This window comes from Hermetia illucens, chromosome 5 (assembly GCF_905115235.1).
Source record: "Hermetia illucens chromosome 5, iHerIll2.2.curated.20191125, whole genome shotgun sequence".
NCBI classification, from domain to species: Eukaryota; Metazoa; Arthropoda; class Insecta; order Diptera; family Stratiomyidae; genus Hermetia; species Hermetia illucens.
This window is the reverse complement of record NC_051853.1, coordinates 8,095,712-8,123,603: the sequence shown is the minus strand read 5'-3', so window position 1 is coordinate 8,123,603 and position 27,892 is coordinate 8,095,712. Positions and strand designations below refer to the sequence as shown.

The 27,892-nt window shown below is 47.0% G+C and overlaps 1 protein-coding gene across 1 annotated transcript in view; it reads left to right on the top strand.

The window, feature by feature from the left end:
• Positions 1 to 463: 463 nt before the first annotated feature.
• LOC119658362 (tumor necrosis factor receptor superfamily member wengen) overlaps positions 464 to 27,892 on the top strand; it is a 60,052-nt gene continuing 32,623 nt past the window's right edge. Inside the window, exons 1-2 of the mRNA XM_038065722.1 lie at positions 464 to 800; positions 23,803 to 24,084. Coding sequence (XP_037921650.1) covers positions 786 to 800; positions 23,803 to 24,084 — 297 coding nt within the window. The 5' untranslated portion in view covers positions 464 to 785. The remainder of the gene's footprint in view (positions 801 to 23,802; positions 24,085 to 27,892) is intronic.

Genomic DNA, 27,892 nt, shown 5'->3' with positions numbered 1-27,892 from the left:
GCAATTTTCGATCTTCCAACCTCAAAAAAACATGCACGACACACTCCGCACTTGTCACCTTTTTTTTCTTCTCCTTTTCTTTCTTCTTTTCTTCCCGGAAAAACTAATTTTCCAGCCAGTTTCGATGGCGTTTGAAGTCTAGAAGTGTGCCCAACTCTGAGAACAGGGTAGACTTGAACTGCATTCCTTGGTCAATAATGACTTCCGCCGAACTCCAAAGCGTGGGATCCATTCACGACAAAGTGCCTCGGCGCACGAATGTGCTAGAATGTCGGCCAGAGGTATTGCTTCAGGCCACCGCCACCACTTGAAGCCATGCGGATCTCATAAGGGACCAATAATGTCTATGTGGATCGTACTCGTTGAGGTCCCCGACGCGCGACTACCCGATCGGCCTTTTCAGGTTGCGGACCGCGAAGGAGTTCGGAATTTACCTCCTAGTGCTTAGTGCTTACACATACATAGATATAATGATGCTGGATAATCACCAGTTACTCGAAAGTACTCCTTTAATACAAAAGATAATCAGAAGGTCCTTAGTCGACCCTAATTTCGGCGGATGTTCGACTCGCAGGGATAACCAGTAATTCATAGACTAGTGCCAAGCCCACAACTATATAAAACCGAAGCAATAGTGTGCCGCGAAGTTCGTGAGACGTAACGTTTGACCTAAAGTAACTTTTTAAGGATTATGGAAATATTTTTGTAAGTTTATATCGTTCTTAGATATAAAGTGAGTTACATTAATACACATAAATGAAGAGGATAATTTCTAGCAGCCGTTGATGATGCAAATCAAAGTAAGTGAACCAAATATTAAATATACTCTAAGCTTTTCGTGGTATAATTGAGCCATTTCCTGTATGAATTAACTATGCCCCACCTCTCAGTGGCCGAACCCGCAACCCGCTAGAAAACCCCCACCCATGCAGTTAACCTAACTTTGTTAAAGACTCTATCCCCAGGCCTCCTAGAAAATTCCAGGTACCGCAAGGATTCACCAACCCTCGACGGAGATGACACTAGTATATCGCCGCCTAGTTAGATAGGATTCGAATAAAGGCCAAATAGTTGCACGTGGGAATCTACTGGGTACAGCAATTTCAACGCCTCCTTCGGTTTAGGTTGGCGATGTGACAATAATTGATCCAACCTTTCAACGAGGGTCCTCCTTCCTCGACGGCTTTATAACCTCGTCCAATCTCTCAGACTGTATTACTGACAGCTCACTCCGACTATCATTCCCTCAATCTCCCAACGCATTTACAGTAAATTCTTCTCTCGCTCCCCCGTTTGTACAAATGCAGACTCTTCGATCTGACAAACTGGGATGATTTTCAACGCGCTGGCTCCACCCAGACCACCTGGACAAATCGCATATTCACACCAATTAAGATTTAGCCACTTACATTAGAAAATTCAACTCTGCCTTCGAAATCACAATTGACAAACATGCTCCCGACAAAGAGCCTTGCTACTACAAATACGGCTGCCTTTTCCCCCAACCCTTCCCTTAATCTGCGATAAGACGAGACTACTTCAGCGAAGAAAACGGTTATACCACCGACTACATAACAGATGGAACGCTGACTACCGTCTCCTCTCCGAGATCATTAAAAACCTGTTCGGCAAAATTAATGGAGCTCGGACGAATCTTCACCAAGCGGATCCACACTACAACGCCTCCTCACTAACCCACCTCCAGCTGATACTGGGTTTCAGCGATAAAACCCAAAACCGCCAAATTTAGGGCCGCAGATCAAATCTCACGTGCACCTTTCTTTTCCGGGACCTCAGCCCCGGGGACCAAAGGCTTTAGTTTGAACAGGGAGACGTTCCTTGGCCTGCCTCAACACTTCATAAAGGCCTCATATACTACGCGAACCAAGACGTATGTGCAGACGTCCAGGTCCTTGAGGGTATTAACCCTCATGGCAGAATGACGGAATGCCGGGGGAGATTTTAATTTGACCACGGTGTCCCGGAGCAAGCGAAAAAGCCCAGTGGTTGAAAGGGCTCACCTGGTATTGAACACAGGGTCGCTAAGCAGTCTCAAATTAACCCTGTATACTAACCCGGCAAAACGATGGGCTGTACGTAAGACAAGTAAAATAAAAGGCAAGACCTGCGACCACGAGGAGTCCTCACTCCCTTTATAGCGGCCTTTAGTGTCTTAAGCCAGCGTTCCAGCATCACATTGGATTGCGGGTGGTACGCAATTATCCGATGGCGTTTGAAGCCTAGAAGTGTGCCCTGAGAACATGGTAGATTCGAACTGCATTCCTTGGTCAGTAATGATTTCGGCCGGAACTCCAAAGGGTGGAATCCATTCACGACAAAGTGCCTCGACGCACGAATATGCTAGAATATCGGCCAGAGGTATTGATTCAGGCCACCGTGTGAACCTATCGATGATTGGAAGGCAACACTTGAAGGCATGCGGATCTCGCAAGGGATCAATGATGTCTATGTGGATCGTGTGAAAACCCTTTGTAGATCGAGAACGAGGGAGGTCGTTAATAAAAAATAGAAATAATAAAGGACCCACAATAAATCTCTCTGGGACGCCAGAGGAGGGAGAGAAGGAGCGGGAAGTACAGCCGTCAAAAGAGACGCGGCAGGATCGGTTGGAAAGGTAAGAGGCAAGCCATAAAACAAGTGATATAGGAACGTTTAGAGACGAGCGTCGAAAGCTTTAGCGAAGTCAGTGTAAATGTTATGCGCTTCTTACCGTGAATTTAGACATTTGGCGGCAAAGTTAGTAAAGTTAAGTAGGTTGGAGGCAGTAGACCTACGCTTAACGAAGCCGTGTTGCTCTTTCAAAGTGGGCGGAATACCAGTCGCTGACATATCTTTCCAGGATTTTGAAACAAGAGGAGAGAAGGGAAATGGGACGGTAATTCTCGGCAAGCGTACGATCGCCACTTTTATGTGTAGGGATGATGAGAGCCTCTTTTCACAACCCGGGAAAATGATTCCCTTCGAGGCTTTTGTTGAAAATAAGAGATAGGGGAAGAGAGATGGACTTACCAGTTTTCAGCAAAAAGAGGTTTGGAAGACAATCGTAGCCAGGTCTGACATTGGCATCAAGTTTGCCAATGAGGTCCTCGACAATAATAGGGGTAAGAGGGGGAATGATAGACGCGGCAAGCTACATCGGGAGAGATTCGAAAGAAGGTGGCGGAAAATAGACTAAGGAAAAGTAGCAGCAGAGTAAATCACAAGATAGTTGTGGCGAGTTAGCTGAGGTGCCAGAAAATTTAATGAACTGAGGGGATAACTGGGCAGAACAGCGGGAGTTGCGAATGTGGTACCAGAAAGGTTTCAGGTTTCCGCACTTTAGTGAGTCTTCCATACTGACGGGGTAAGAGCGTAAGCACTTAGGAGACGAGGGAACGTAACAAGGAAGAAGATCAGATAAAATGGTATAGAAGGTGTGCTTGGTCATACGTAAATGGAGAGGGGAGGGGGACGCAGTTGATTGCCGTCAGGGCTGGGTTCAAATCTTCGAAGTTTGCCTTACGAAAGTTGAACTTGGTAGGCTTGCGAGCGGCAGGAGAGTGGAGTCGGGATATCTGAATATTGAACTCGAGAGCAGGATGATGGGCGTCAGGGGTGAGTGGAGTTATAATATTAGGGAGGAAGGGAAGGCCAAGAGAACATGGGAAGATTAAAGTCGCCAAAGAGTATAAAAGGAACTGAGGGAAACAAAACAATTAGGACCTCTAATAATCTGGCGAAGAAATCCTCGTACAGAGAGACGGGCGGAGCAAGGAAAATTAACACACGATATAATAAAGGGGCATACGTTTGGCGGAATGACTCGTATGATGAGAGAATCGTAGGTAGAGGATGAAAAGATGATTTCGGCACGGAGAAGGGACTTAACAGCTATTAAGGCACCTCCGCCAGTTGTCTTGCCAAGCGCAGCGCAGTCTCTGTCACAACAAAATATAGAGTAACTTTCGAGGAGCTCAGAATCTAAAATCCTGTCATTCAGCCATGTCTCAGAGATGCAGATGACATGATGTTGGAATGCTGGAGGCAATTTGAAATTCGGCAGCTTGGCCCTTAGACCCCTTACATTTTGATAAAAGAGAGTATACTTGTCGGGGCGGGCCGGAAATTTTCACGAATTTTCACGAAATTCTCTGATAAGGCTTGACGAAGACCCGCTGTGGTCAAAAAGAAGATTGGACGATAGCATCGAAATCATGGGGATATGTCGGTCATGAATGCCATTCTTCGTCAGCTTCAGACATGAGAGAGGTAACAAAGTTGAGTTCGTCTTGCTTCTGATGTAGGCCAGAATTTCATCGAACGTGGTGGATTACGCTAGCCTTGACACCAACAGCTGTTTCGGTGGCAAGGCAACGTTCAATTGGGACCCGCTCGGGCGACAAAGGGTCAGAAAGCCCTGCGGTTCAGCGGTGGCGGGTGTCGATAATGCGCTGGAGGAAGCGTGTAGTGGTGCTAATGCAGCGACAGTAGGACAATCGCCAGAAGTGCATAACGCAGCCGATGCTGAGTAGGGAACATGCCCCTCGGATGGAGGACGATTTTTCAATTGGCTAGCGGATGCCGTCGGGTTGATACAATCTTTTATAGACGCACTGAAATAGTGCGTGGCAGATAGAGGCAGAGAATTAGTCGACCGGGCCGACTTAGATATGGCGCCAGTATTGCTGCAGCAGCTTGAGGGAGTGGAATTAACAGTGTTTTTGAAACAGCGTGGTACCGCAGCAAGCGTTACAACGATAGGTAACGTTCGCTGAAAATTTTGCGCGAATACCTATGAACGCAGAGGGAATCCTCAAACATTTGGCGTGGAAGGTCTTCGGAGATCACATCGGGGGTAGCGCAGGGATCCACCCTATGGCCGAACCTCTGGAACTCTTCCAATGATAGTCTACTTAGACTCGGCATGCCAGAGGAATCGCGCCTGGTCGGTTATGCAGATAATATTTTGTTTTGTTGTTTTTGGATGCATGGTCGGACAGACGCAAGCGCAAGACTTGGCATATTGATACGACGCGTAAGCTAATGGATGCTGCTCATGGTTTCAACCTTGCAATGAAAAGTAGTCATCCTGACTATAAAAAACCTTGCGTCCCATAGCGATTGGCAAGTCGATAATCGAGTCAAAATTAACGGTAAAGTACCTTGGACTCACTCTTGACTCAGAGCTGAGCTTTTTCGAGCAAATTAAAGCAGCAACGGAAAAGGCTACAGCTGGAGCTGGAGCTGGAGTTTAAGTCGGCTAATGGCAAATATTGGAAGTCCTACGTCTAGCAGGCGGCGGCTCCTGATGAGTTCATCGCAGTCTGTTCTGCTCTACGACACCGAGGTATAGACTGACGCTCTTGGCAAGGAGGTATACCGTGAGTGTCTTGCACAAGTAGTGAGACGGGGTGGCATCTCTCTACCGCACTGTCTCTGGACCGGCCATGATAGTGATGGCGGTAGTGATCCTCGTTGCCTTTCTTGCTAAGAGCCGTGAAGCCATATACAAGCGCAAGGGAGAAGGATCAGGTTGGTGGTTGTTCATGAAGAACAGCACCATACACTAGATGAGTGGCGACTCTCTTGACAAAATAAGATGAGAGACAGATGGCCTGCACGGCTCATTAGCAACTTAGGAATGTAGCTGAATCAGAAACATGTTGAGACTGACTATTTCCTTACTCAGCTCCTAAGTGGTGAAGCCCATGGTGTTTTACGTAGGCAACTGTCGTGAGACTTAATCCTACGGTCCTCTTCAGACGCGGATTGATTTTGTGACCACAATCAGAGCCCCGCTGAGGCAAGCAACAACGGTACCAGTCTATACCAGGTACATGGCTTAGCATTCATACTGGTGGATGCAAGAATTACCTAAATCTCTACCGAACTAGAGTGTTGATACGCAACACCATGTCGAGCCCCGAAGGTCTCTTCTCGCTTGAGCGTAACCACAACCACCATGAAACTCCCACTAGGGGGGCCAACCGCAAATAACCGAGCTGTCCTCACATACAACAGGAGTTCGCCCGAAGTATGTGAGTCCAGGGGCTTTCCCGGTTCCCATGGTACCAGTATACCCCTGGTTAGGTTTCGTGACCAATTTGCCACTTCAGATGAGTCCCCGTGCAGACTCGGGTCTGATCGCCCTAATTAGGCCTTTGGAGCATTCGCCTACTGAATCACGGCCGGCAAACCAAAGTGATTACAGCGTCTCCCGGTGCCACCACTATGGAAGTTCTCCTCGGCCACATGGTTTTGGTTTGGCCGATAAGGTTGCCGCCCCATCTTCCTCGCCGCCACCTCTGAGCACCCGACAAGGAGTGGTGAAGAGAGAGACAACGGCGGGTTTAAGTTCGGTGCTCACTCTTTAGCAAGTCCTTAAGAATGTGGCCAAGGGGGTGGAATTACCCGCCAGATAAAGCTGCCTCATAAGTGGATTGGGACGATTCTCCATTCTTTCGAAAAATATCTCTATCAGTTTAAGAGCCAACTCTCGAAGAGGTTTTATTCGTGATCGCCGGTACACTCCGGCGTTGCGGCCGCACTTCTTGGTTTTCCAATTGCACGACAAACCGGTATAGTGTCTCAAGATTATGCGCTCGAAGGACTCACATTTCTTCATAGTTTTGGTAGAACAAGTGATCCATGCAAGGGCTCCGTAACAAGGAATGGGTCTTATAAGGCCGTGAAAATGTTGTAAAGTGTAGATCCTGAAATGGATGCCTGCGGTACTCCGGAAGTGACTGGTAGCAGATCGGTCCCGTGCTTGGCTTGCAACCCAAAATGGCGGTTCGGAATAATGCTATTCAATAGTGTTGGACTAACCCCACTATCCATGCTTTCTCGAAAAGCTTGTCCAAGTTTGAAAGGAGAGAAACTGGTCTGAAGTTTTGTGGTTCGTGAGTGCCGCCTTTTTTCTTAATGGCAACTATCTTCGCTACTTTCCAAGTGCTGGGAAAATAATCATTGTTAACGCAGTTGTTGAAGACTGCAAGAAGGAACTTCGTCGACGTCCTAGGGAGGTTTTTGATGACAATATTTGCTATGTCATCCGGCGCGGGTGATTAGCTCAAACAGGTTTTAGTATCCGTAGGTTTGCAAAATGGGTTGGATACGGAGAAAGTAGTCAATTTAATTGAAAAATAAAATTTGTAGTTTGGAGGAAGCTACTGGTCTATCAATTTTTTGTAACCTTCGCGTCAAAATCACTGGAATTGCTACTGGACAGGTAACGATTTCTGCAAGACTTTTCCGCAAACGACCATCAATATATTGCCTTTGAAGTGGTTGACACAAATTCTCGGTGTACGTCACCCTAGCGCACTCTTTCTGTGCTTAGAACGTCGCCAAGGTGAACACCGGGAGGTTTGCAGAAACTCTTGGAACGGAGAGGGGAGGACACAGCAGCTAACCCAGCCATAAATTCAATTATGACCTTGAAAACAACGGCCTGCGGAGCTTCCATGCCCATCGAAAGGTGGCAGGCCTTCTATGTATTGGTAGACAGCGGAACCTGCAGAGCTCCATATTACAAACTCCGCCGCTTGACGCAACGTCTAAACGGCCAAGAGGAGGCATGTAACGTATTCACAGAGTGCAGATCAGGCAAAAGGAGACTCCGCGGCACAATAAACAGGGGGAAAACTCGCTGCTGACTTGGTCAACGAGGTGAATGGGGACCGGTGGGACTCGGTTACAAATCTGGGCTTCGCGAAAACTCTGTTCACTTAAAGCCGAATAGATGTACTGCATTGTAGGGACACTAATCTCTGCGCACCCCGTACGAGATGATGACGGCAGTGCAGAGAACGACGAGGACTGCCCTCTTTTCTCTATAAAAACGATGAAAGGTGCCGTTCTCTTTATGAAAAACAAGAAGATACCAGGACCCGATGGTATTCCAGCAAAGGTATAAAAACTGCTACTGCAACATCAGTCAAACTTACTTTTCGGAGCATTCAACACTTGCCTGAAAGAAGGTACTTTCCATTCTGGTTTAAAGATGGCCAGGCTAGCGCTACTGACCACTTTGTATGCTTCACCCTTCTGGTAAAGTGCTCGGAAAGTTCATCAGAAGTAGGCTCACTGAAGCGATACATGCCGCCAGAGACTTATCCCCATGGCAGTTCGATTTTAGAACGGGGTGATCCACAGTTGATGCTGTCATGGAAGTCATGGATGCCGTTCATCGAACGGAGGCACACAGCCGCTGATTTAGACGGGTGGTGCGTAACGTTTGACGTAAGAAATGCCTTTAATTCTGTAAGATGGAATGACATTCTAGACACACTAGACAATACTTTCCACGGGTCGAACTATCTCTTACGCATATTGAGGGATTGTCTGAGGAATCATTCCCTGCTCTTTGAGACACCGGAGGGTCAGAGGAGGATGAAGGTCACATCGGGGATAGCGCAAGGATCCATCCTAGGGTTGGGCCTCTGGAACGCTTCCTATGATAGTCTGTTTAGACTTGACATGCCAGGAGATTCGAGCCTGGTCAGTTATGCAGATGACGTCGCGGTGCATATTGCTGGACGCACTGTTGAACAGGCACAAAGCAGACTTGGAATATTCAACCAAGCTTGTGGCTTCAACCATGCACTGGAAAAAACTGACGTAGTCATTCTGACTAAAAAGAGAATTCCGGCCCTGCCTCCCATATTGATCGTTGAGTCGATAATCGAGTCAAAACCAACGGTTGAGTACCTTGGACTGACTCTTGACTTGAAGATGAGCTTTTTCGAGCAAGTTGAAACAGCAACGGACAAGGTTGCAGCTGGACTTTCGGCATTAAGTCGGTTAATGCCAAATACTGGGAATCCGAGGTCTAGCAGGCGACGTCGCCTGATAAGCTCAACACAGATTGTTCTACACTACGACGCAGTTGTATGGGCTGACGCTCTTGGCAAGAAGGTATATCGTAAGCGTCTTGCACAAGTACAGAAACGGGGAGGTTCGGGGGTGGCATCTACCTACCGCACTGTCTCTAAATCGGCCGTGATAGTAATCGCAGGAGTGATTACTGTTGCCTTTTTTGCTAAGGGACGTAAAGCCGTAAAGGAGAAGAGTCAACAGAGGTGATTGCTCGTGAAGAACGGCAATGTACACTAGATGACTGTCAACTCTCTTGGCAAAATGAGACTAGGGGCAGATGGACTGTGCGGCTCATTAGCAACTTAGGAACGTAGCTCAATCGGAAACATGGTGAGACTGACTATTTCCTTACCCAGCTCCTAAGTGGGCGGGGAGGTTTTCAGTCTTACTTGCATAAGATTGGAAAGGCATGATCTCCTAATTGTGTGTTTTGCAATGAAGTTGTGGACTACGGCAATCATATCTTTTTTTCTTCAGGTGAAGTTCGAGTTCGAGTTCTTCTCGTTGCAAAGAAGATAGCGCTCGACCTGTGGACGGGTCGGCTGGCAAGGGGTTCCTTGAACTAACAATTCTCTCTCTCTCCCCTCAAATTGGTGAAAGGAATTTGAATGCTCCACAAGGCGGAAAAGCTCCGAGGCTAGCCTGAAGTAATGTGACAAATGGTTCCAGGCTAGCTCTCTGATGATGGGGAGGTGTTTAGTTGGTAGTCCGATGGCGTGCGGTTGTAGGAGGAGTCCAACACTCTGTGCGTAACTGCATTCACCTACCCTTCTCCCAAAAAAAAAAACGCTTTATAAAGTGCATGGGCTACCAAAGTAGAGAAGTTTTGGCACAGCCGATTTTTTCGTTGAACCTAGATAGTCTTTCCAATGAGGAGACCAATACTTAGTGTTCAGGCACGGATTTATGTGGCTCGGAGTAATTTGTTAAAGTCCTGACGTCTTGCTCATTTCTCGGCAAGTCCGAGTAGTGTCCTGCTGGATCAGCTGAGGTGAACGCCCTAGTATTTTTCCGATCTGTTGCGGGATCGCGGGACATATTACCAAGAGAAACGAGGTAGGATTTTGCATATTTTACTAAAGGTAGCGTGTGTGTGTGTGTGTGTGTGTGTATGGTGGGGGAGAAGCTACAGCTTCTGAGCACTCAGGCCGTGTTGGCCCATTGTACTCGCCTCCCCCGTCTAACGGAATATTCCGGATTCGTCAACGTATCGCAGGATTTCCGTTAGTGGATGTGATGCTACCCGTCGCAATTGGAGGACATCGGCACCAAAGATCTGATGCCTGATGCGTCCATAGGCGGGGCATTCACATAGGAAATGCTCCGTGGATTCCGCTTCCTCATTACAGGAGGGACACGTATCATCTTCGGTAATTCCTATTCTGAACATATGCCCAGCTAGTGAATTATGGCCTGTCAGAATGCCCACAATACACCTGCAAGTCCTCCTGCTTTTCGGCAGGATAAACTTTGCGGTACGTATGTTGGGTTCTGGCAGGAAAAGTTTGGTGTGTCCAGCATCATTTAAGCTCTGCTACCTGTCGTTATGGGAAACTTGTTCCCAGTTTTTGAAAACAGATTTAGCCAATGCTACTGATACCCCAATTGCTGGCTCCGGTCCCGGCATAGGGGAGATTGACCCCTCTTTCGCTAAAGCCGAGATATCATTTCCCTCTATGCCACAGTGACCAGGTACCAAGAGTAGTTCCACCGTATTGAATCTAGACATAGAGTTCAAACGGTTTCTGCATTCCTGAACGATTTTCGAGGTGATCAAAAGACTGCTCAATGCCCTCAGTACAGCTTGACTGTCACTGCAGATTGCGATGCGCCTGCCCTTCAACCGCTCGTCAATCACTCAGTTTGCCACCCTTAGGATCGCATAAACTTCGGCTTGAAAAACCGTTGCATATTGTCCCAAAGCAAAAGCCCACTTCTCGTTTTTATTCGAGAGGTAGACTCCGGCTCCAGAACCCTCTTCTGTTTTTGAGCCATCGGTGTAGAAGACTTCCGTATATCCCGCCACGCATTCCTCTGGGTCTTCCCAGTCCTCTCTACGCTTCAGGGTAACTGCATATCTTCTGCCAAACAGATGTATGGGGACACGAGAATCGGAAGGCATTGTAAGAATTGGGTTTAGTCCTCCCAGTAACTCTTCCAATGTTCCCCCCACATCCGTTGTTTTCCCATAGATCTAATCGAATTAGCCTATGAGCTGCTCTCATTGCAATGCTTTGAATAAATATATCCAGGGACTGCAAATTGAGTAGTGCATTCAGAGCTGCGATGTCGTGCTCATGGCACCAGTGATACCCAGACAAACAGTTCTTTGCAGTGCGGCTAGTTTACGGTGAAAACCTTTTTGTCTCACCTTAACCCACCACACTACGGATGCATATACGAACATCGGCCTAATGATGGCATTACCACATGAGGCCTGAGTCCCCATGTCGAGGCAAAGGTCCGGCTGCACAGCCCATAAGCTGTGAGAGCTCGTTTCATATTTACCTCTACATGTTTGTTCCAAAGAAGTTTTTTATCTAGAGTGACCCCCAGATATTTCACTTCTTCGGAGAGTTAAAGGGTAGTACCCCTCATCTCAGGGAGACAAAGTCCACCCAGTTTTCTCCTTTTTGTGAATAAAACCATTGTGGTTTTATTTGGATTAACTGACAAACCATGTCTAAGGCACCAGCTGTCTATCAAATCAACGGCACGCTGTATATTCCTACACACCGTTCCAAGATCCCGATCAACAGCAAGTACAGCCACGTCATCAGCATAAGCTTCAGCGTGTATTGGCAGATTTTGCAGTTCGCATTGCAGTGAGTCGATCAGCATACTCCACAGAAGCGACGAAAGCACACCTCCTTGGGGGCAGCCCTTCGTCGCTTCTGTAGTCAGGTAGCGATCGACCCCTACCTCAACGCACAACAATCTTTGCGTTAGCATAGCATGGATCCACTTAATTAAAGCATCATCAACACCATGCGCTCTAGCGGCATCACAAAGTTTTTGAAAAGGCGCACAGTCAAAAGCCCCTTCAATGTCTACGAACACCCCCATCGCGTACTCACCATTCAAAGTTGCATCCTCTATCTTTGTGACCAAAGAATGAAGAGCAGACTCACAGGACTTTCCACGTTGGTAAGCATGTTGGTTTTCACTAAGTGGGTGTGACCTAAGTGCGTTTCCACGAATGTGACGCTCCAGCAGTCTCTCCAAACCTTTCAGCAAGAATGAAGTCAAGCTGATCTGTCTGAAGTTCTTTGGATTAGAATTGTCATCTTTCCCAGGTTTCGGTATGAAAACTACCTTAACCTGTTGCCAAGAAGAAGGCACGTAGCCCAGAGCAAGACATCCTCGAAAAATATTTCTTAGAGGTCGCTCTAAATGCTCCATACCCTCCTTTAGCATTGCCGGATAGATGCCATCCATGCCAGGTGCTTTGAAATGTTCAAAGGACAGTATCGCAGCTCTCACCTTTTCAAGGGTAACAACCGCTTTCGCAGTGTTCCAGTTCCTCTTGCAACACTTGCGTGTTGAAGGGGTTGCAAGAACCGTCAACTCTCCCCCTACCACTTCTCTCACCCGTTCTCCCGGGTGGTGTACTTCCAGGAGGGTCTGTACTGAGTCCAGTCTGGAGTTCGTGAAAGTACCGTCGGGTTTTCTAAGAGAATCCAACTTGGCCGACTCATCCCTTTTGAGGACTCTGCACAGCCTTGAAGTCTTCCTTTCGCCTTCCAGTTCCTCACAGTACGCTCTAAAGGAGTCTCGTTTCGAGCACCTCACGAGCCTCTTATATTCACGTTGTGAATTCGTGAAATTTAACCAGTCTTCGTTCTTGTTACTTTTGCAAGCACGATTTAGAAGTCGCCTGGTTGATTTCCTGAGTTTTTGCAGTTCTCGGTTCCATCAAGGAACTGTTTTACCGCTTTGGCCTCGGGAAATAGGACAAGCCTCTTCATAACACTCTAAAAGTGTGTAGTTCAGAGTTTTCAATTCATCTTCCAGCACCAAAGGAGTCCTTAGTCGCCTAGGGACCTGTACTTTATTGCCAAGAAGTTCATTGAACTTTGCCCAATCCGTTTTCCTAGGGTTCCGTCTTTGCACTGCAGACTGTTCGCCCGCAATAGTCAGATTGAATTCTAGATATCGGTGATCTGACAGTGAGACCTCGTCTAGCACTCGCCAGTGTGTAATCAACTCTAACAATTTTGGGGTACAGATTGTTAGGTCAATTACTTCGCTTCTTCTCGGTCCCACGAACGCAGGGGCGCACCCTACGTTTGCAGTCATAAGACCAGCTGAAGTGATGAAATCAAATAGCTTCTCTCCTCTTGGATTACATTTGCTGCTGCCCCAACAAATATGTTGAGCATTCGCACCGCAACCTATTAAGAGTTCGAGACTACTTGATTCTGCATACGCCACCAGATCCCTAAGCTCTTGCGTCAGTGGAGGATACAAAGAATCATAGGGTAAATAAGCGGAGGCACTTATGATGTTTTTTCTCTCGCCATTTATTTGGTATTGTATGATGACCGTAGCTAAGTCCTGGGAACAATATTGTCTCAGCATAGTTGCCTCTAACCGTCTTGACATCAGGACGCAAGCTCTCGGTCTTATGGATTTTTCGTCGTAGAAGATCCTAGCCCCCTTTACTGATCCAATGCCACAGATTCTGTTAAATCGAACCCACGGTTCTTGCACCTGAAAGATATAGGGGAAATCCTGCAGCTTTGTCATTCTCGCTGCCAACAGGTAGGAGGGAGCTTTGGCATACTGCAGGTTGATTTGACCAATCTTTATGTTTTTCGACATAAACTTAGTCTATTGTCGCTGACAGAAGAGTCTGGTGCGTCCAGTGTGGATTTTACCGGGGTTTCCAGTTTATCCCCACCTTCCGCCGGAGATTCCGCTTGCTTGTGTCCGATTTCTCTGGGCGTTACCGCGCCTAGTGGTACAGCCACGTCCATGTCCTCATTCCCAAGGTGCTTCATCTTCCTTCGCAGTGCTCTCTTTTGCCGTCGGCTTCGGGCCTTTCCAAGTTCACGGTGTCCGGACCGCTTGGATCCATTTCCACACACCGGCGTTAAACCACTAGCGTCCACGTCACCAGCTTCCCGTTCTTCCGCTCTTCCCGGTATGGATGAAGGAGAAGGTTCTGACAGGCAGGATTCAGCCTGTAGTCACCCCTCCTTAGTGGCCGAAGTTCCCTTCCGCCGGGCCTTCCTCTTCCGCTTGCGGGTAGATTTGGGCTGTAGTACCGCGGACGAGCCGGCCGTAGTCGGATTTCCAGTTTCTCCCAATTTGAGAGTTTCCGTACTTTCCTTTCTGGCTAACTTCGCCGTAGGCACCAAGTGCAAACTTTCCGCTGAGTCGGAAAGCATGCCTTCTACAGATTGATCTGTAGGCGAATATGAATGTGGTGAGGGCTCCAAAATCCGCGCCTCGGCCGCGACATGATTGCTCATGGTCGCGGGTGGATTCGAAGTCTGTGACCTCTTACCACTTGGAGAGTTTAAATCCATCGTTTCCATATTCATATTTTTGGACACCCTTAGTGTAGTAGTAAACTACTACGGGCTCCCCCATCACGACGAGGTGGTGTCCGAGGGGGAGACTAAGGGTAGCACTAAGGACATTGCCTCAAACCCTCCTCCTTGGGCTTGGAACCAGCGTGTTACCTAAATTGCTATTATTGTAAGGAGCCAACTAGGGAAACCTTTCCTAACAAAATCTGGTAGAAAAAGATACGAACGAAAAAGATACAAGATAGCTTACTAGGTGATTTTGTACAGATGCTCGATTGAAAAGATACAAATGCATACAGGACGAAGCTACATAAATCTGCTCTGCTCATAATTAACTTCTTTCACACGATCATTGAATCCAAAATCTGTATTCTGTATTTAACGCAACCATTCATTAATTCCACATTGCTGGTCGGCCTTAATTTTCCAATTAAATCGTAATTATTTTTACTGAAGTATCGACAAGTGGAATAAATTATTAGCACCATCATTTTATTGGAATGTTAGGAAGAATTTATTATTTGATTCCCCGCCAATTGGAGCTCTCGTTTTTTTCACGAATGGTTGCCAGGTAGAAATCAAGTGCTCGATCAGAAGCATTTACATTTGATAGGTGTGGAAGCATTGCTATCATATCTGTGAGCTTATCGATAACCACCGATGTGGGAAAGCAAATTGGGGGTAGGAGACACCGTCCCACTATTGTTCAACGATTTAAGCAATGCTTCCGTCTGTAATTGGCGCGCAATTTAAATAGTGGCCATGGTCTCGCGTTTCTGTACTGTATTGAAAAAATTTGAATATTAAAAGTATAAGTGATTACGAATAAAGTATCTGAAAGATCAGATTGCACGTTGCCAAGATCTCTTATTCGGCAGCACTCCATTGAGCCAGGTTGCCTTCAGTACAGCCCTGGTCGCTTATTCGCTGATCGGAATCTATCTAAAAGGTGGACAACGGTCGCACATAGAGTCGCAAACTGATAATGTGGACTCAGCGAGCAACAGGAAGAAACTCTTAATTAAAATTACATGCGGCTGCTTGGCAATTGATAATTTATTCAATCGGAAATGTGCCTCATGAGAGTTTTATATGAAACAGATACCAACACATCCACATGCCCCAACAAAAGTCACTGAAGCCGCGGCTAATTAGATACCAATTATTGATATGGTCAACGGTTTAGTCAGAGTACCAGACACTGAAATTTATTCTGAAAATTCTGGTCGCGGGCCAAGTGATCAGTAGTCGCCAGAATTAGATAGTCAATTTGACTTGGCCAATCTATTGTTTTCTGGAATGGAGTTTTGTTTACATATTCCGTCGTGGGCTAACTACAGATATCTGAGTGCCTTAAAGACAACCCCAATTGATGCTTCCTCACTTTTGTTGTAGTTCGAACCACCACAACAATTGGCCAGTTGATTTGATTTTAATTGATTGAATTAAAGCAGACTGAATTGAGCCAATTGAAAATATAGACATCATGCCGAGCTAATATCTAAAGAATCAGACAAAAAAATTATCTGATCGATCTGGATAATGGTATCTTATGGAAGATTCTCATTTGGCTTAATTGATACATTTGAGTCAATACAGTTGCTTAACAAACAGTCCGCGACCTTTTTTTTTCGGTTAGGGTAGGTGAATGCATTTACGCACACAGTGGTGTTGGACTCCCGATTCAGTACGTCGTCGGACTACCAACTAAACACCTCCCCATCGTCAGAGAGCTAGCCTAGAACCGTTTGTCACATGACTTCGGGCTAGTCCCCGAACTCTCCCGCCTTGCGGAGCCTTCAAATCAGGGAATTCCTTTCACCAACGGGAGAGGAGAGGAGGAAGGGAACTGTCAGTTCAAGGAACCCCCTGCCATCCGGCTCCTCCACCGGTCGAGTTCTATCTTCTTAGCAACGAGAAGGGCCTGAACGTAATGGGCAACACGGTTCCACCTGTCAGCAGTCCTCAGCATCTCTTCCACAATGTTGTCTGGAGAGAGATCCCCTGTGTTTAAATAGAGCTGCTGACGAACCCCATCCCACCTTCCACAAGAAGAGAAAGTGTGGTGGGCGTCGTCCACAACTCCATTGCAAAACACACAATCCGGAGAACGCGCCTTTCCAATCTTGTGCAGGTAAGACTGAAAACTTCCATACCCACATAAAAATTGGGTAAGGAAATAGTTAGTCTCACCATGCTTCCGATTCAGCCACGCGCCTAAGTTGCCGATGAGCCGCGCAGTCCATCTGCCTCTATTTTCATTTTGCCAAAAGAGCTGCCACTCGTCTAGAGTGTGTTGCCGTTCTTCGCGAGCAACCACCTTCCTTGGCTCATCTCCCTTGCGTTTGTATATGGCCTGACGCTCCCTAGCAAGAAGGGCAACAGGGATAACTCCCGCGATCACCATCGCGGCCGGTTCAGAGACAGTGCGGTACACAGACGCCACCCGTAAAGCTCCCCGTCTCTGTACTTGGGCGAGGCGTTTACCATATACCTCCTTGTTAAGAGCGTCAGCCCATACTTCTGCGCCGTAGAGCAGGACAGACTGCGTTGAACTCATCAGGAGACGTCGCCCACTAGATGTAGGACTCCCAATCTTTGCCATTAGCGTACTTAACGCCGAAACTCCAGCCGCAGCCTTGTTCGCTGCTGCTTGGATTTGCTCAGAAAAGCTCATCTTTGAGTCAAGGGTCAACCCAAGGTACTTTACCCCTGATTTTGACTCGATTGTCGACTCGCCGAACGATATGGGACGCAGGATCGGAATTCTCTTTTTAGTCAGGATGACTACTTCGGTTTTTTCCAGTGTAAGGTTAAAACCATGAGTAGTCTTCCATCCGCTTACTCGTCGCACCAATATGCCGAGTCTGCTTTGCGCCTGTTCGACAGTGCGTCCAGGGACCAGCGCTGCGACATTATCTGCGTAGCTGACCAGGCGCGACTCTGCTGGCATGTCGAGTTTAAGTAGACTGTCATAGGTAGCGTTCCAGAGGTCCGGCCCTAGGATGAATCCCTGTGCTACCCCAGATGTGACCTCCATCCACCTTTGACCCTCTAGGGTTTCATAGAGCAGGGAGCGGTTCCTCAGATAGTCCCTCAAAATCCGTAAGAGCTATCTCTTCTTCTTCTTCGGCACGTTGAAGGTATTGTCTAGTGTGCCTAGAATGTCTTTCCATCTTACGGACTTGAAGGCGTTTCTGACGTCAAGCGTTACGAGGAGCACCACCCGTCGAGTTCGGCGGCTATGTGCCTCTGCTCGTCGAACGGCGTCCACGACCTGCATGACAGCATCAATTGTCGATCTCCCTGCCCTAAAACCAAACTGCGGGGAAGATAAATCTCCGGCAGCGAGTCTACTTCTGATGAGCTTTTCGAGCACTTTCCCAACAGTGTCAAGCATACATAGTGGGCGGTATGAAGACGGCAATTCGGGATCGCCTTTCCCTTTAGGGATCAGCGCAAGCCTCGCAACTTTCCAACGAGCAGGGAAAATACCCTCTTTCAGGCAAGCGTTGAATGCGCCGAGCAGTAGGTCTGGCCGGTGTTGGAATACCAGTTTGTATACCTCTGCTGGAATACCATCGGGTCCTGGCGCCTTCTTATTTTTCATAGAAAGGACTGCCTGTTCCAACTCTTTTATAGCGAAAAGTGGACAATCTTCTGCGCTCTCCGCGCCGACGTCACCATCCCATACGGGGTGCGCAGGGAAGAGTGACCTCACAATGCGGTCCATCTGCTCGCCTTAAGTGAACAGGGTTTCCGCAGAGCCCGATTTTTCGGGTTACCAGTTTGTAACCGAGTCCCCACGGATCCCCATTCACCTCGTCGACCAGATCTTGCCAGCAGCGAGCTTTGCTCTTGTTTATTGCGCTGCGGAGTCTCCTTTTGGCTGATTTGTACTCCATCATTATGGTACATGACTCCCCCCGGTCGCCTAGACGTTGTGTTAAGCGGCGGAGCCTGTGACACTCCTTCCGGAGCTCTGCGATTTCCACTGTCCACCAATACATGGAAGATTTGCCGCGCCTCGATGTCTTCCTGGGCATGGAGGCTCCGCAGGCCGTCGTTATCAGGTTCATAACTGAATTTACGACAGTGTTAGCTGCGGCGCCACCGCCCCCATGAGTACCCTTCGGCGTGGCCTCACCTGTTCCCAGAGTTTCGACAAACTTCCCGGTGTTCACTTTCGCGACGTTCCATACACAGAAAGATCGCTCTGGTGGCGCACACCGAGAGTTTGTGTCCACCACTTCGAAAGCAATGTATTGGCGGTCACTTGCCGAAAAGTCTTCCAGAACTCGCCACCCGTCCACCAGCGACACCAGTGATTCCGACGCGAAGGTTACGTCTGGAATGCTTCCTTCGCAGCCCATCCGCCGGAACGTTGAGGTGGATCCGGTGTTTAGAACTACCAGTCCTGTTCTCGCCGCCATTTCCAGAATTCGTTTCCCTCTGGATTCTGTGTGAGGCATGCCCCATTCAAGTGCTCTAGCATTGAAGTCACCCCCGACCAGGATCCGCCCATCCGTGCCTAAGATAGCGTCGTCCAAAGCATCAAGCCTCCGACGAAAGTCCAGCATCGTCTCATTCGGCGTAAGATAGACACTAAAAAACGTTATCCCTGAACACCGAATCCAGACAAAGCCGTCCCCTCGGCCTTGGGCAAGAACCCCCAGGAGGGTGCCGTCCCGAACCCAGATGGCAGCGGTACCTGATATGTCTGGGTGCCATGAAACTGGGCCCTTGTTTCGGTACTGCTCACTGATGAGTACTAAATCAGCTTTGGTCTCCGCAGCGAACTGCGCTAGCAACTCGTGAGCGGTTGCACTCCGATGAATGTTGATTTGTAAGATGCGAATCATGTTGACCGTATCCTAGCTCTTTCCAGTTCTGCTCTGAAAACTGGACACCGTCCCGATCCCGCAGTGTACGCAATGCTCTCATCAGTCGCGCCACGGTCTCTGCATAGGACGCAGCTTTCCTTTTTATTGCAGGTGTTCGCTTTATGGCCTGCCTGACCGCATTTACGGCATGTTGCCCTTCTGTCAGGTCCCCGACAGTTTGCAGATGTGTGCCCATAATTCAAACATCTGTAACATTTGGTTTGGATTATGGGCACACATCTGCAAACTGTCCGCGACCTTGGCAGCCATTCAGCGGCCCGTGGAGACTTCCGCTTTGGTACCAAAGTCAAATGGACTTCCTCTACCGGCGGCTTCTACTGTTTCTACTGTATCTTCAGCTGTATCTACTTCTCCTTCTGCCAAGGATACCCATATCAAACCCACCGATTCAGCACAATCACTGAATTCCGCCGAAAACGTGAACCGCAACACTGGTGCAATACCAAAAATGCAAGGATCGACGTCGTCATCTACGTGTTCCCGAGGGCTCAGGAATTCGTCAGACGAGACTGTGACTTCCGAAAAGGCACTTCCTACTGTGCATAACAGTGTAGCCTCAACATCATCTCAGGAATCTATGCACCAGGCCTCTCAATTTGTGTTGAATTCGTCTGCAATGTCTTCCTACATCAGGGTTGCTTCCACCTCCGATCGTGTCTCGCTCCATCACGCCTACAACGGGACAATATCCGCAGCCTCTTCAGCAAGTCACGAATTGGAACGCAGCCCCCCCACTTCTTAGCATCGTTCCTGTCGCCAACGAAGCTCCACGTCCCGCCGCTGCAATATATCCTGGCACTTCATCCATCCATACCAGTGGCCCCAAGGTAAAGGTGACATCCCCACCTAAACAGCTCTTCATCTCCAGGCTAGCGTTCACAACTTCTACGGACGATGTTCTGGAATATATGAAGAGCAAAGTTCGTTTACTTTCTCCTTTGTTCTGCGTCAAACTGGCAAAAAACAATAGCACCAACCGGGTGATTGCATCTTTCACGGTTACTTATCCACACGAAGTTGACGTCCTCGGCAAACATTCTTTCTGGCCTGAAGGTGTATTCATCAAGCCATATAAGCGCCCCAATTCGTGGGTAAATTTCAGGGCAACCCCCCGGCCTCGGCGGGCTGTATAACTGGATCCAAGTTTACTGTCCGTCTGTTTCATCAGAACGTTAGGGGTTTAAGAACCAAGCTGAGGGCCTTTGATTTATCCACGCTGGCTCAGCAACACCATGCCATCTGTATCTCCGAAACCTGGAAACCTGGCTGGACGATGCCATATTAAACTCCCAGCTCCCCGAAGGGTACTCCACTTTTCGCTGTGGCAGGGACCGGGATGCTTCTCGTCCACCGGCGGTGGGGTCCTAATTGCAATAAAAGATATACTCCCCGCCGAACTCGTCTTCTCCTCCTCTGGCTTTCTTTTTGATTGTGTTGTGTTCGTGTCTCCCCGTCCAACTTCCTCCCGTTCATTGTATCTTGCGTATATGTCGCCTGTGCTGGCCCTTCTCACCTGTATGAAGAATTGTTTGACAATTTGTCTGAACTCCTTACCGTCAGATTCCCTTCCCTCCCTTTCTTCCTTTGCGGAGATTTCAACCTCCCCATGCTCCACTGGCCTAACCATCCTAGCTTTCCAATTCCTTTCAACAACCTATCCCATTCTTTCCTCCCACTTTCTTCCTTTATGAACACTTGCTCTGCCTTGAATTTTAATACCACCAAAAACTCCTTGGGCCGCACTCTCGATCTCTTCCTTTCCAACCTCCCCGAGCGCCACCTCTCTTTATTTCGTTGCACATCTCCGTATGTCAAAACTGATGCTTACCACACGGTGGTTGAATTTGAAGCGGAGCTCCCTCGTTCAAAACCCAAAACCAAGAATAAATCCACTAAGTCCAACTTCCGTAAAGCCTACTTTGACGGTCTGCACTCAGCTTTAGCGTCTTTCAACTGGGTACATATATTAAGCATCTCATCGTGTGATCGAGCTCTAAACACCTTTTATAATATCCTGTCTGATCTCCTCTCCTGTTATGTCCCCTCTTCGCCTCCTTGCCTACGTTCGTACCAAACTTGGTTCACAACGGAAATTCTTACTAACATTCGCTTGAAACACACACTGCGAAAGACGTTTCGGGCTTCTAAGAATGACGACGACCTTGCTGACTTTAAGGCTATACGCTCTACTGTGAAGTTAATGATCAGAAAAGCGCGTAAAAGGTACTTATTGAGCGTCGAAGCCGGCGTTTCCCGCGGTAACTTAAAACCAATTTGGTCTCACGTTCGCAATTCTCGTAATCCAACTCAATCTTTCCCTTCTTCTATCAGCTTCGCTGACTCCACTCCCAACTCCCCACAACAATCCTTCGACCCTTTTCTGCACCTACTTCTCTTCAGTGTTTTCTCCCTCGAGCCCTCCACCCTCTACACGTCTCATAACTGCAGACTGCTCCGAATTTCTCGCCATTCCTCTCCTTACGCCTTTCTTGGTTGAGTTCCTCATTGGTAATCTTAACCTCAATGTTGGACCTGACCCCGATGGGCCTCCTAATCTCTTCCTCCTTAACTGTAGAAAACACATTTCCCTCCCCCTGGGTATAATCTGCAACAAAAGTCTAGATGAATGCTACTTTCCCCGTCTCAGGAAAGAGACCCTTATCATCCCTATCCTCAAGAGTGGAGACCCTTCCCTTGCTGTGAACTACTATCCCATTTCTCTTCTCGCTTCTTGCTCCAAAATCCAGGAAAGATACGTCAACGACTGGTTGACCGCGCACTTCGGTCACCTCGTTGTCAAAGAGCAGCATGGTTTCGTGAAACATAGATCAACGGCTTCAAATCTTCTGGTCTTTACCAACTTTGTTGCTAAATGCTTGAATTCACGACAAGAGGTACATGCTATTTATGCCGATTTTTCAAAAGCCTTTAATACCGTTAACCATAACATTCTTCTCTCTAAACTTTCATTACTAGACTTCCCTCCCTCAGTCACCTCTTAGCTTTCCTCCTATCTCTCATACCGTGTGCAAAGTTTCTTTTCATGGTTACTCATTTGGTTCCTTCTCTCCTTCCTCTGGTGTTCCCCAAGGCTCTATACTTGACCCCTACTCTTCCTGTTTTTTATCAATGACCTCGCCTCCATCCTCACCAGCCCGTATTCGCTTTCCGCAGAGGACCTTAAATTATTTGCCTCTGTTTCGTCTCCGTTTGACTGTGCTCTCTTACAGTCCAACATCCTTTTCCTATTCTCTCAGTGGACAACCCCTTTCACTACTGACCTCCTTCAAAGACCGACGACAAACTTCATTTCAATTCCCACCTCGTTGACATCATCAATAGAGCTTCCAAAATGTCTGGTTTTATCCTACGTTCCTCCTCCGATTTTACCTCAATTCAGCCCTCCTTAACACTCTTCAATTCCCTTGTCAGAAACATCCTTGAATATTGCTGTGTAGTCTGAAGTTGTGCAACGCAAATTCACCCGGACCCTCTTTTACAAAAAGAACCTTCCACGGGTTGATTATCCGTCACGACTCCGCACCCTCAGTCTCCCCTCCCTACAGCAACGCCGTATCTTCTTTGATATGTGTACTCTTTTCAAACTCTTCAATTGTCTGATGAACTGCTCCGCCAACTCGGATATTACTTTCCGTATCCCCTCGTATCATAACACACGTAATGCGGACATTTTTGATGTACCCTTCGCCGAACTCGAGATTTACTTTCACTCTCCGATCCCGAGGTTTTGCCGGTCCTACAATGCCCTACAGCTTGGTTCCTTTGATTCTATGTCCCTCTCTAGCTTTTAGCGCAAAATATGCCATTTACTTGCTCCTCCCTCTGAGGACAATATGTAATAAGGAATTTGCTTTCTGTGTATTGTCCTCATTAAATAAATAAATAAATAAATAATTGAGTCGACTGAGGCGAATATAATTTAGGAAAACACTAGCAGGGATTGTTTACATTATAATTCAAAAACTCGGAATCATTTCGCACACGCGTCGCTGTCTATACATATGCATCCAATGCGATCTGTTTTTTTCGCACAATCTTAAAATGGACCATTAAATGGAGCAGCCAGTTCATGTTGGAAATGTAAACATGAATTTTCTTAATACGAAGTAAGATTTTCTAGAAATTTCCTCCTGTTAAACATCCGCTGTTTTCTAGCATTAGTACCAGCAGGGTGGCAGGTAGACATGCTTACATATATGCGTAGATACACGTACTATGGAAGTTCGACAAAATATCTTATTTTTCCTGATTGCTGATAATATAGTGGCTGGCATAGATCACTTTAGCTCATTCATTGATGTTCAGTTCTTGATCGGTTCCAGAGGGTGTTGAAAGAGCCGTGGATAAATTTCCGTTGCGAAATCATCTCTCAAAGTGAAATAAGACTATCATTTGCCATAATTTATTAAACTCATTTTATTAATTAATCACAATACTCACCCTTTCTCCTTTCTTTACAGATTATGCCACAACTATTATTAACAACGATCAATCATCACATACTACTCGCCTTTCTTGCATTAGTTTTACTAACGAAATGTTCCTCGAGCCAAGGATCACCTTGCCAAAGCGACAGCTGGTGGGATTCAGTTAATGATAAATGTGTCCAGTGTTCAAAATGTTCTGGACAATTAATAGCCATAAGGCCATGTCAACTCCATCGGGATACGATATGTGGTAGTATCCACGATTTGAAGATTGACATGACGATATTATCAAAAACCGAACCGAACTGGAAAGAGGTAAGTAGTCGATCTATCTATCAACAAATAAATCTTATTGATATATGTACATCTGTACCTTACAACCCTTACAACCTTCTACAAAGATTTTCTGATTTTGTTGTTCAATAGTCTTTTACTTGGAACATGGTCACTTATATTTAGTCGAATTTAGGTTTACTCGACCTTAGTGGGGTATAGAACGTTAACCACACCTACGAACCATCGCTTGCAGTTACCTGAAATGCCCTTCAGTACCCCTCACGACCTTCCGAGACGCTCGCACTTGTCCTCTACTGTTCTGCGCCAAGTGCCTTTGGGACGATCCATTCGTCGCCATCTTGGTAGAGTGGATTCCACTATACGGCCCGCAATACAATTGTCGCCCCTCCTTAAACTGTGGGACTATCCACTACCACTTCCGATCACAATGCGTGCGAGTGGCCGGCCTGTGTGGCGACCAAGTTGTTCGTTTGAGATAGTGTTAGGGCAGCGTACTACGATGAAACGACGCAGGTAGATATCAACGAAAGCTTGGAACTTTTTGGGTAACAGTAGAATTCACCCACGAAAGCGGATTTTGGGCTGTTAATGTGTCAGGAAACATCCAGTTCAGTCCTACTGTCGGCAGAAACCATGCTTCCTAGATATACAAATTGATCGACTCTTTCGATACTCTGTCCATTAATGCGAATATGATTCGTGAGCTACAATTAATCCATTGTTTTTTAATTGTAAAATAATAATGCAATTAATAGCATAGTCAGGGTGTACAGTTTCACCAACTAGGCTGACCCTGTCCAATGTGCGAGGCCAGATATAATAAAAGCAGCAGGATCACTCTCAAGACCGTTCGACATCAACAACGGTCTACGACAAAGGCATGCTCTATCATACGTCCTCTTTAACCTGGCCCTGGAGAAACTGATCCGTGATGCTGAGATAAATGCGAGGAGTATGATTCTCTTTAAGTCCACCCAACTACTAGCCTATGCTGACGATACCGTCATCATGGGAAGAACGACCCGAGGACGTACAAACTGCCTTCATCCAGATCACAGCACTGGTCAAACGGGAAAAATATAGATAGGAGACTACAACTTTGAAACCGTTGATAATTGCCCCTACTTAGAGTCGAAAATTGATGATGATAAAATCCGCGCCCGATTGTTGACTGCCATCAGAGCCTATTTCAGCTTACAAAAACTGTTCCGCTCAAAACGTCTAATCATAGCCCCTTAGGTTATCCTCCGTTGTTGGATGTGTCTGGCTATCAATGATTTGAGGGCATATGTTGGTCTGTTTTTTACTTTCGCCAGATTTGCTTCCCTTATATGTTCGTTGAACCTCATTGCTATTAATCTTGTAGTTTGCCCTATATATGTTTTTTTCATAATCGGTGCAGATTGTAAAAAAATGTAGCCAGGTTAAACGTTCCCCTGCTAAAGGCGTGGTTAGCATGCGATGGAGCGTTATACGGTGCCAGTTTTTGTTTTACACAAAACCTTAAAAACGAATATCCTCGCTGGTGCTGGCTGTCGCTTTTTATTTGTTTATGCTTTCATTATACATCGACCATAATAATTTTATTTTCAAGTTTTATGTCACTTAAAACTATCTAAAATTAATTTACAATTTAGCTCAACTTAATACCACTGTAATCAGAGCCCCGTCATGACTGGCCCAAAGGTACTAGTTTATACTGAGTGAAGGCTCAGCATTCATACAGGTGAATGCGAGGCCTATCTAACACCTTTGCCGTAACTAAGGGCTACGTCGTCGGAGTTGCACAGCGCAACTCCACCCTTGAGCCCACGAGAAGCTCTGTCTCCGATATGGACGCAACCACATGTTGCTTACGTAAGAGAGTTGGCACCCAACGTGGGCTCGAGAGGTGGCATTCCCGCTATCTTCTGGGGTTTACACCCACCGCGCTTGATAGTATTAGGACAAAACGAACTTAGGAGGATGCTCCTGTAAGTTCGAGCTTGACGGTCAAAACAGGACTCTTCAGATTCCTCTGCATATCAGGCTGATATTGTTGCCAAGGTGCCTGAGTTGAGGATATAATACCTTTTTCAATGTTTGCCGATGAGTTAGTTCAAATGACACATCAAATAGTAAATTTCAGTGCCGCGTTTTGTTGACTTTGGGGGTGTCTGGTTTGGATCATGGCTTTGAGTTTCGACCGGACTAGTCGAAGTTAGGAGGATAGCCGTGCCGTCACTCCATCCCTAGTCTGGGAGGGACTTAGGTCTGCGTTTCCGATCACATTCCTCACAAAACGTAGAATTTCCCAACTCTATCCTTTTATTTTCCCGGTTAAAGCTTTGATTTGATTGGGCTACTTGGTCGGATGGTGGCCGTCAACTTTCTTCTTCATCTGGGAATCTTTTTGTATGGACTAACATTTTCTGGGAGTTGGGAAGGAGCATAAATACCGCGAACTCTCACCGTAATTTTTTTGTTGTAATCTTTATCTCTTTACTATTTCGTCATGGCTTTTGAAGAAGCCTCTGTCTGCCTTCAGTTGGAGGAGAATGAGGAGGTGGAGTCGAAACCAGCGCTAGCTATGCCCAAAGTTCCCATAGGGCAAGTGGCCGCTCGACATAAAACTAGAAAGGGAGCCAGAGCGGATCTAACATTTAGTCATCATCATCACCATCATCAACGGCGCAACAACCGGTATCCGGTCTAGGCCTGACTTAATAAGGAACTCCAGACATCCCAGTTTTGCGCCGAGGTCCACCAATTCGATATCCCTAAAAGCTGTCTGGAGTCCTGACCTACGCCATCGCTCCATCTTAGGCAGGGTCTGCCCCGTCTTCTTTTTCTACCATAGATATTGCCCTTATAGACTTTCCGGGCGGGATCTTCCTCATCCATACGGATTAAGTGACGCGACCACCATAACCTATTGAGCCGGATTTTATCCATAACCGGACGGTCATGGTATCGCTCATAGATTTCGTCATTATGTAGGCTACGAAATCGCCCATCCTCATGTAGGGGGCCAAAAATTCTTCGGAGGATTCTTCTCTCGAAAGCGGCCAAGAGTTCGCAATTCTAACATTTAGTGCTGACTTTAAAACGCCCCTCATCTTCTCTCGACAAATAAATACCGGACGTAGCTTACACAGAGCGATCTTCTACGCTCGTCCCTCAGATTGAGGGGGCTGCGGGAGGAGATCGTGGAACTTAGGTTCTCACTGGAGCACTGCTCTGCGACAACCGTATCAACTGAAACCTTGCCGGGTCTCCAATCGTACCAAAATGCTTCTACTGCTCGAGCTGGAGTATCGCATTTGCCATCTCAACTACCGACCTGAACAGATTATCCAGACGACCGCGTAAGTAAGATAGTGTCCGAATGGTGCCTGAAGTTCTCGCCGATAGGCAATGTCCTGCATCGGGTGGCAATACTGACCAAAAATCCCCTGGAAGGGCAATTTCACCTATTGTTACCAGGACCTGCACTGAAATGATATTGACGTTGTCGGCGGAGGATCTAAGTCTAGACTCAGGTTCTCCACCGAAGAGCTCAAGGTTGCCTCTTCGCTCAGGGTTCAATCGTTTTGATCGAAGTGCTGTTGTTTTCTTTTGTATTTCAGATATTTGATTTCTGGCTTCATGGCGACCATGGCCTTTGTTTTACCGGGGAAAATAGCCCCTTTTTTGCCGAGGCAAAGCAAGTTGAAACTGGGGGTCGCCCATTCAACCTACGGCACAGTAGTCACACCTTTGTTTGGAGTTTTGATTATCGCTTAGCTTCAAGTGCCACCTCTAGTTTCCTGGAGTCTTCTCCTTAGTAATCTCCATCAGCACGGCA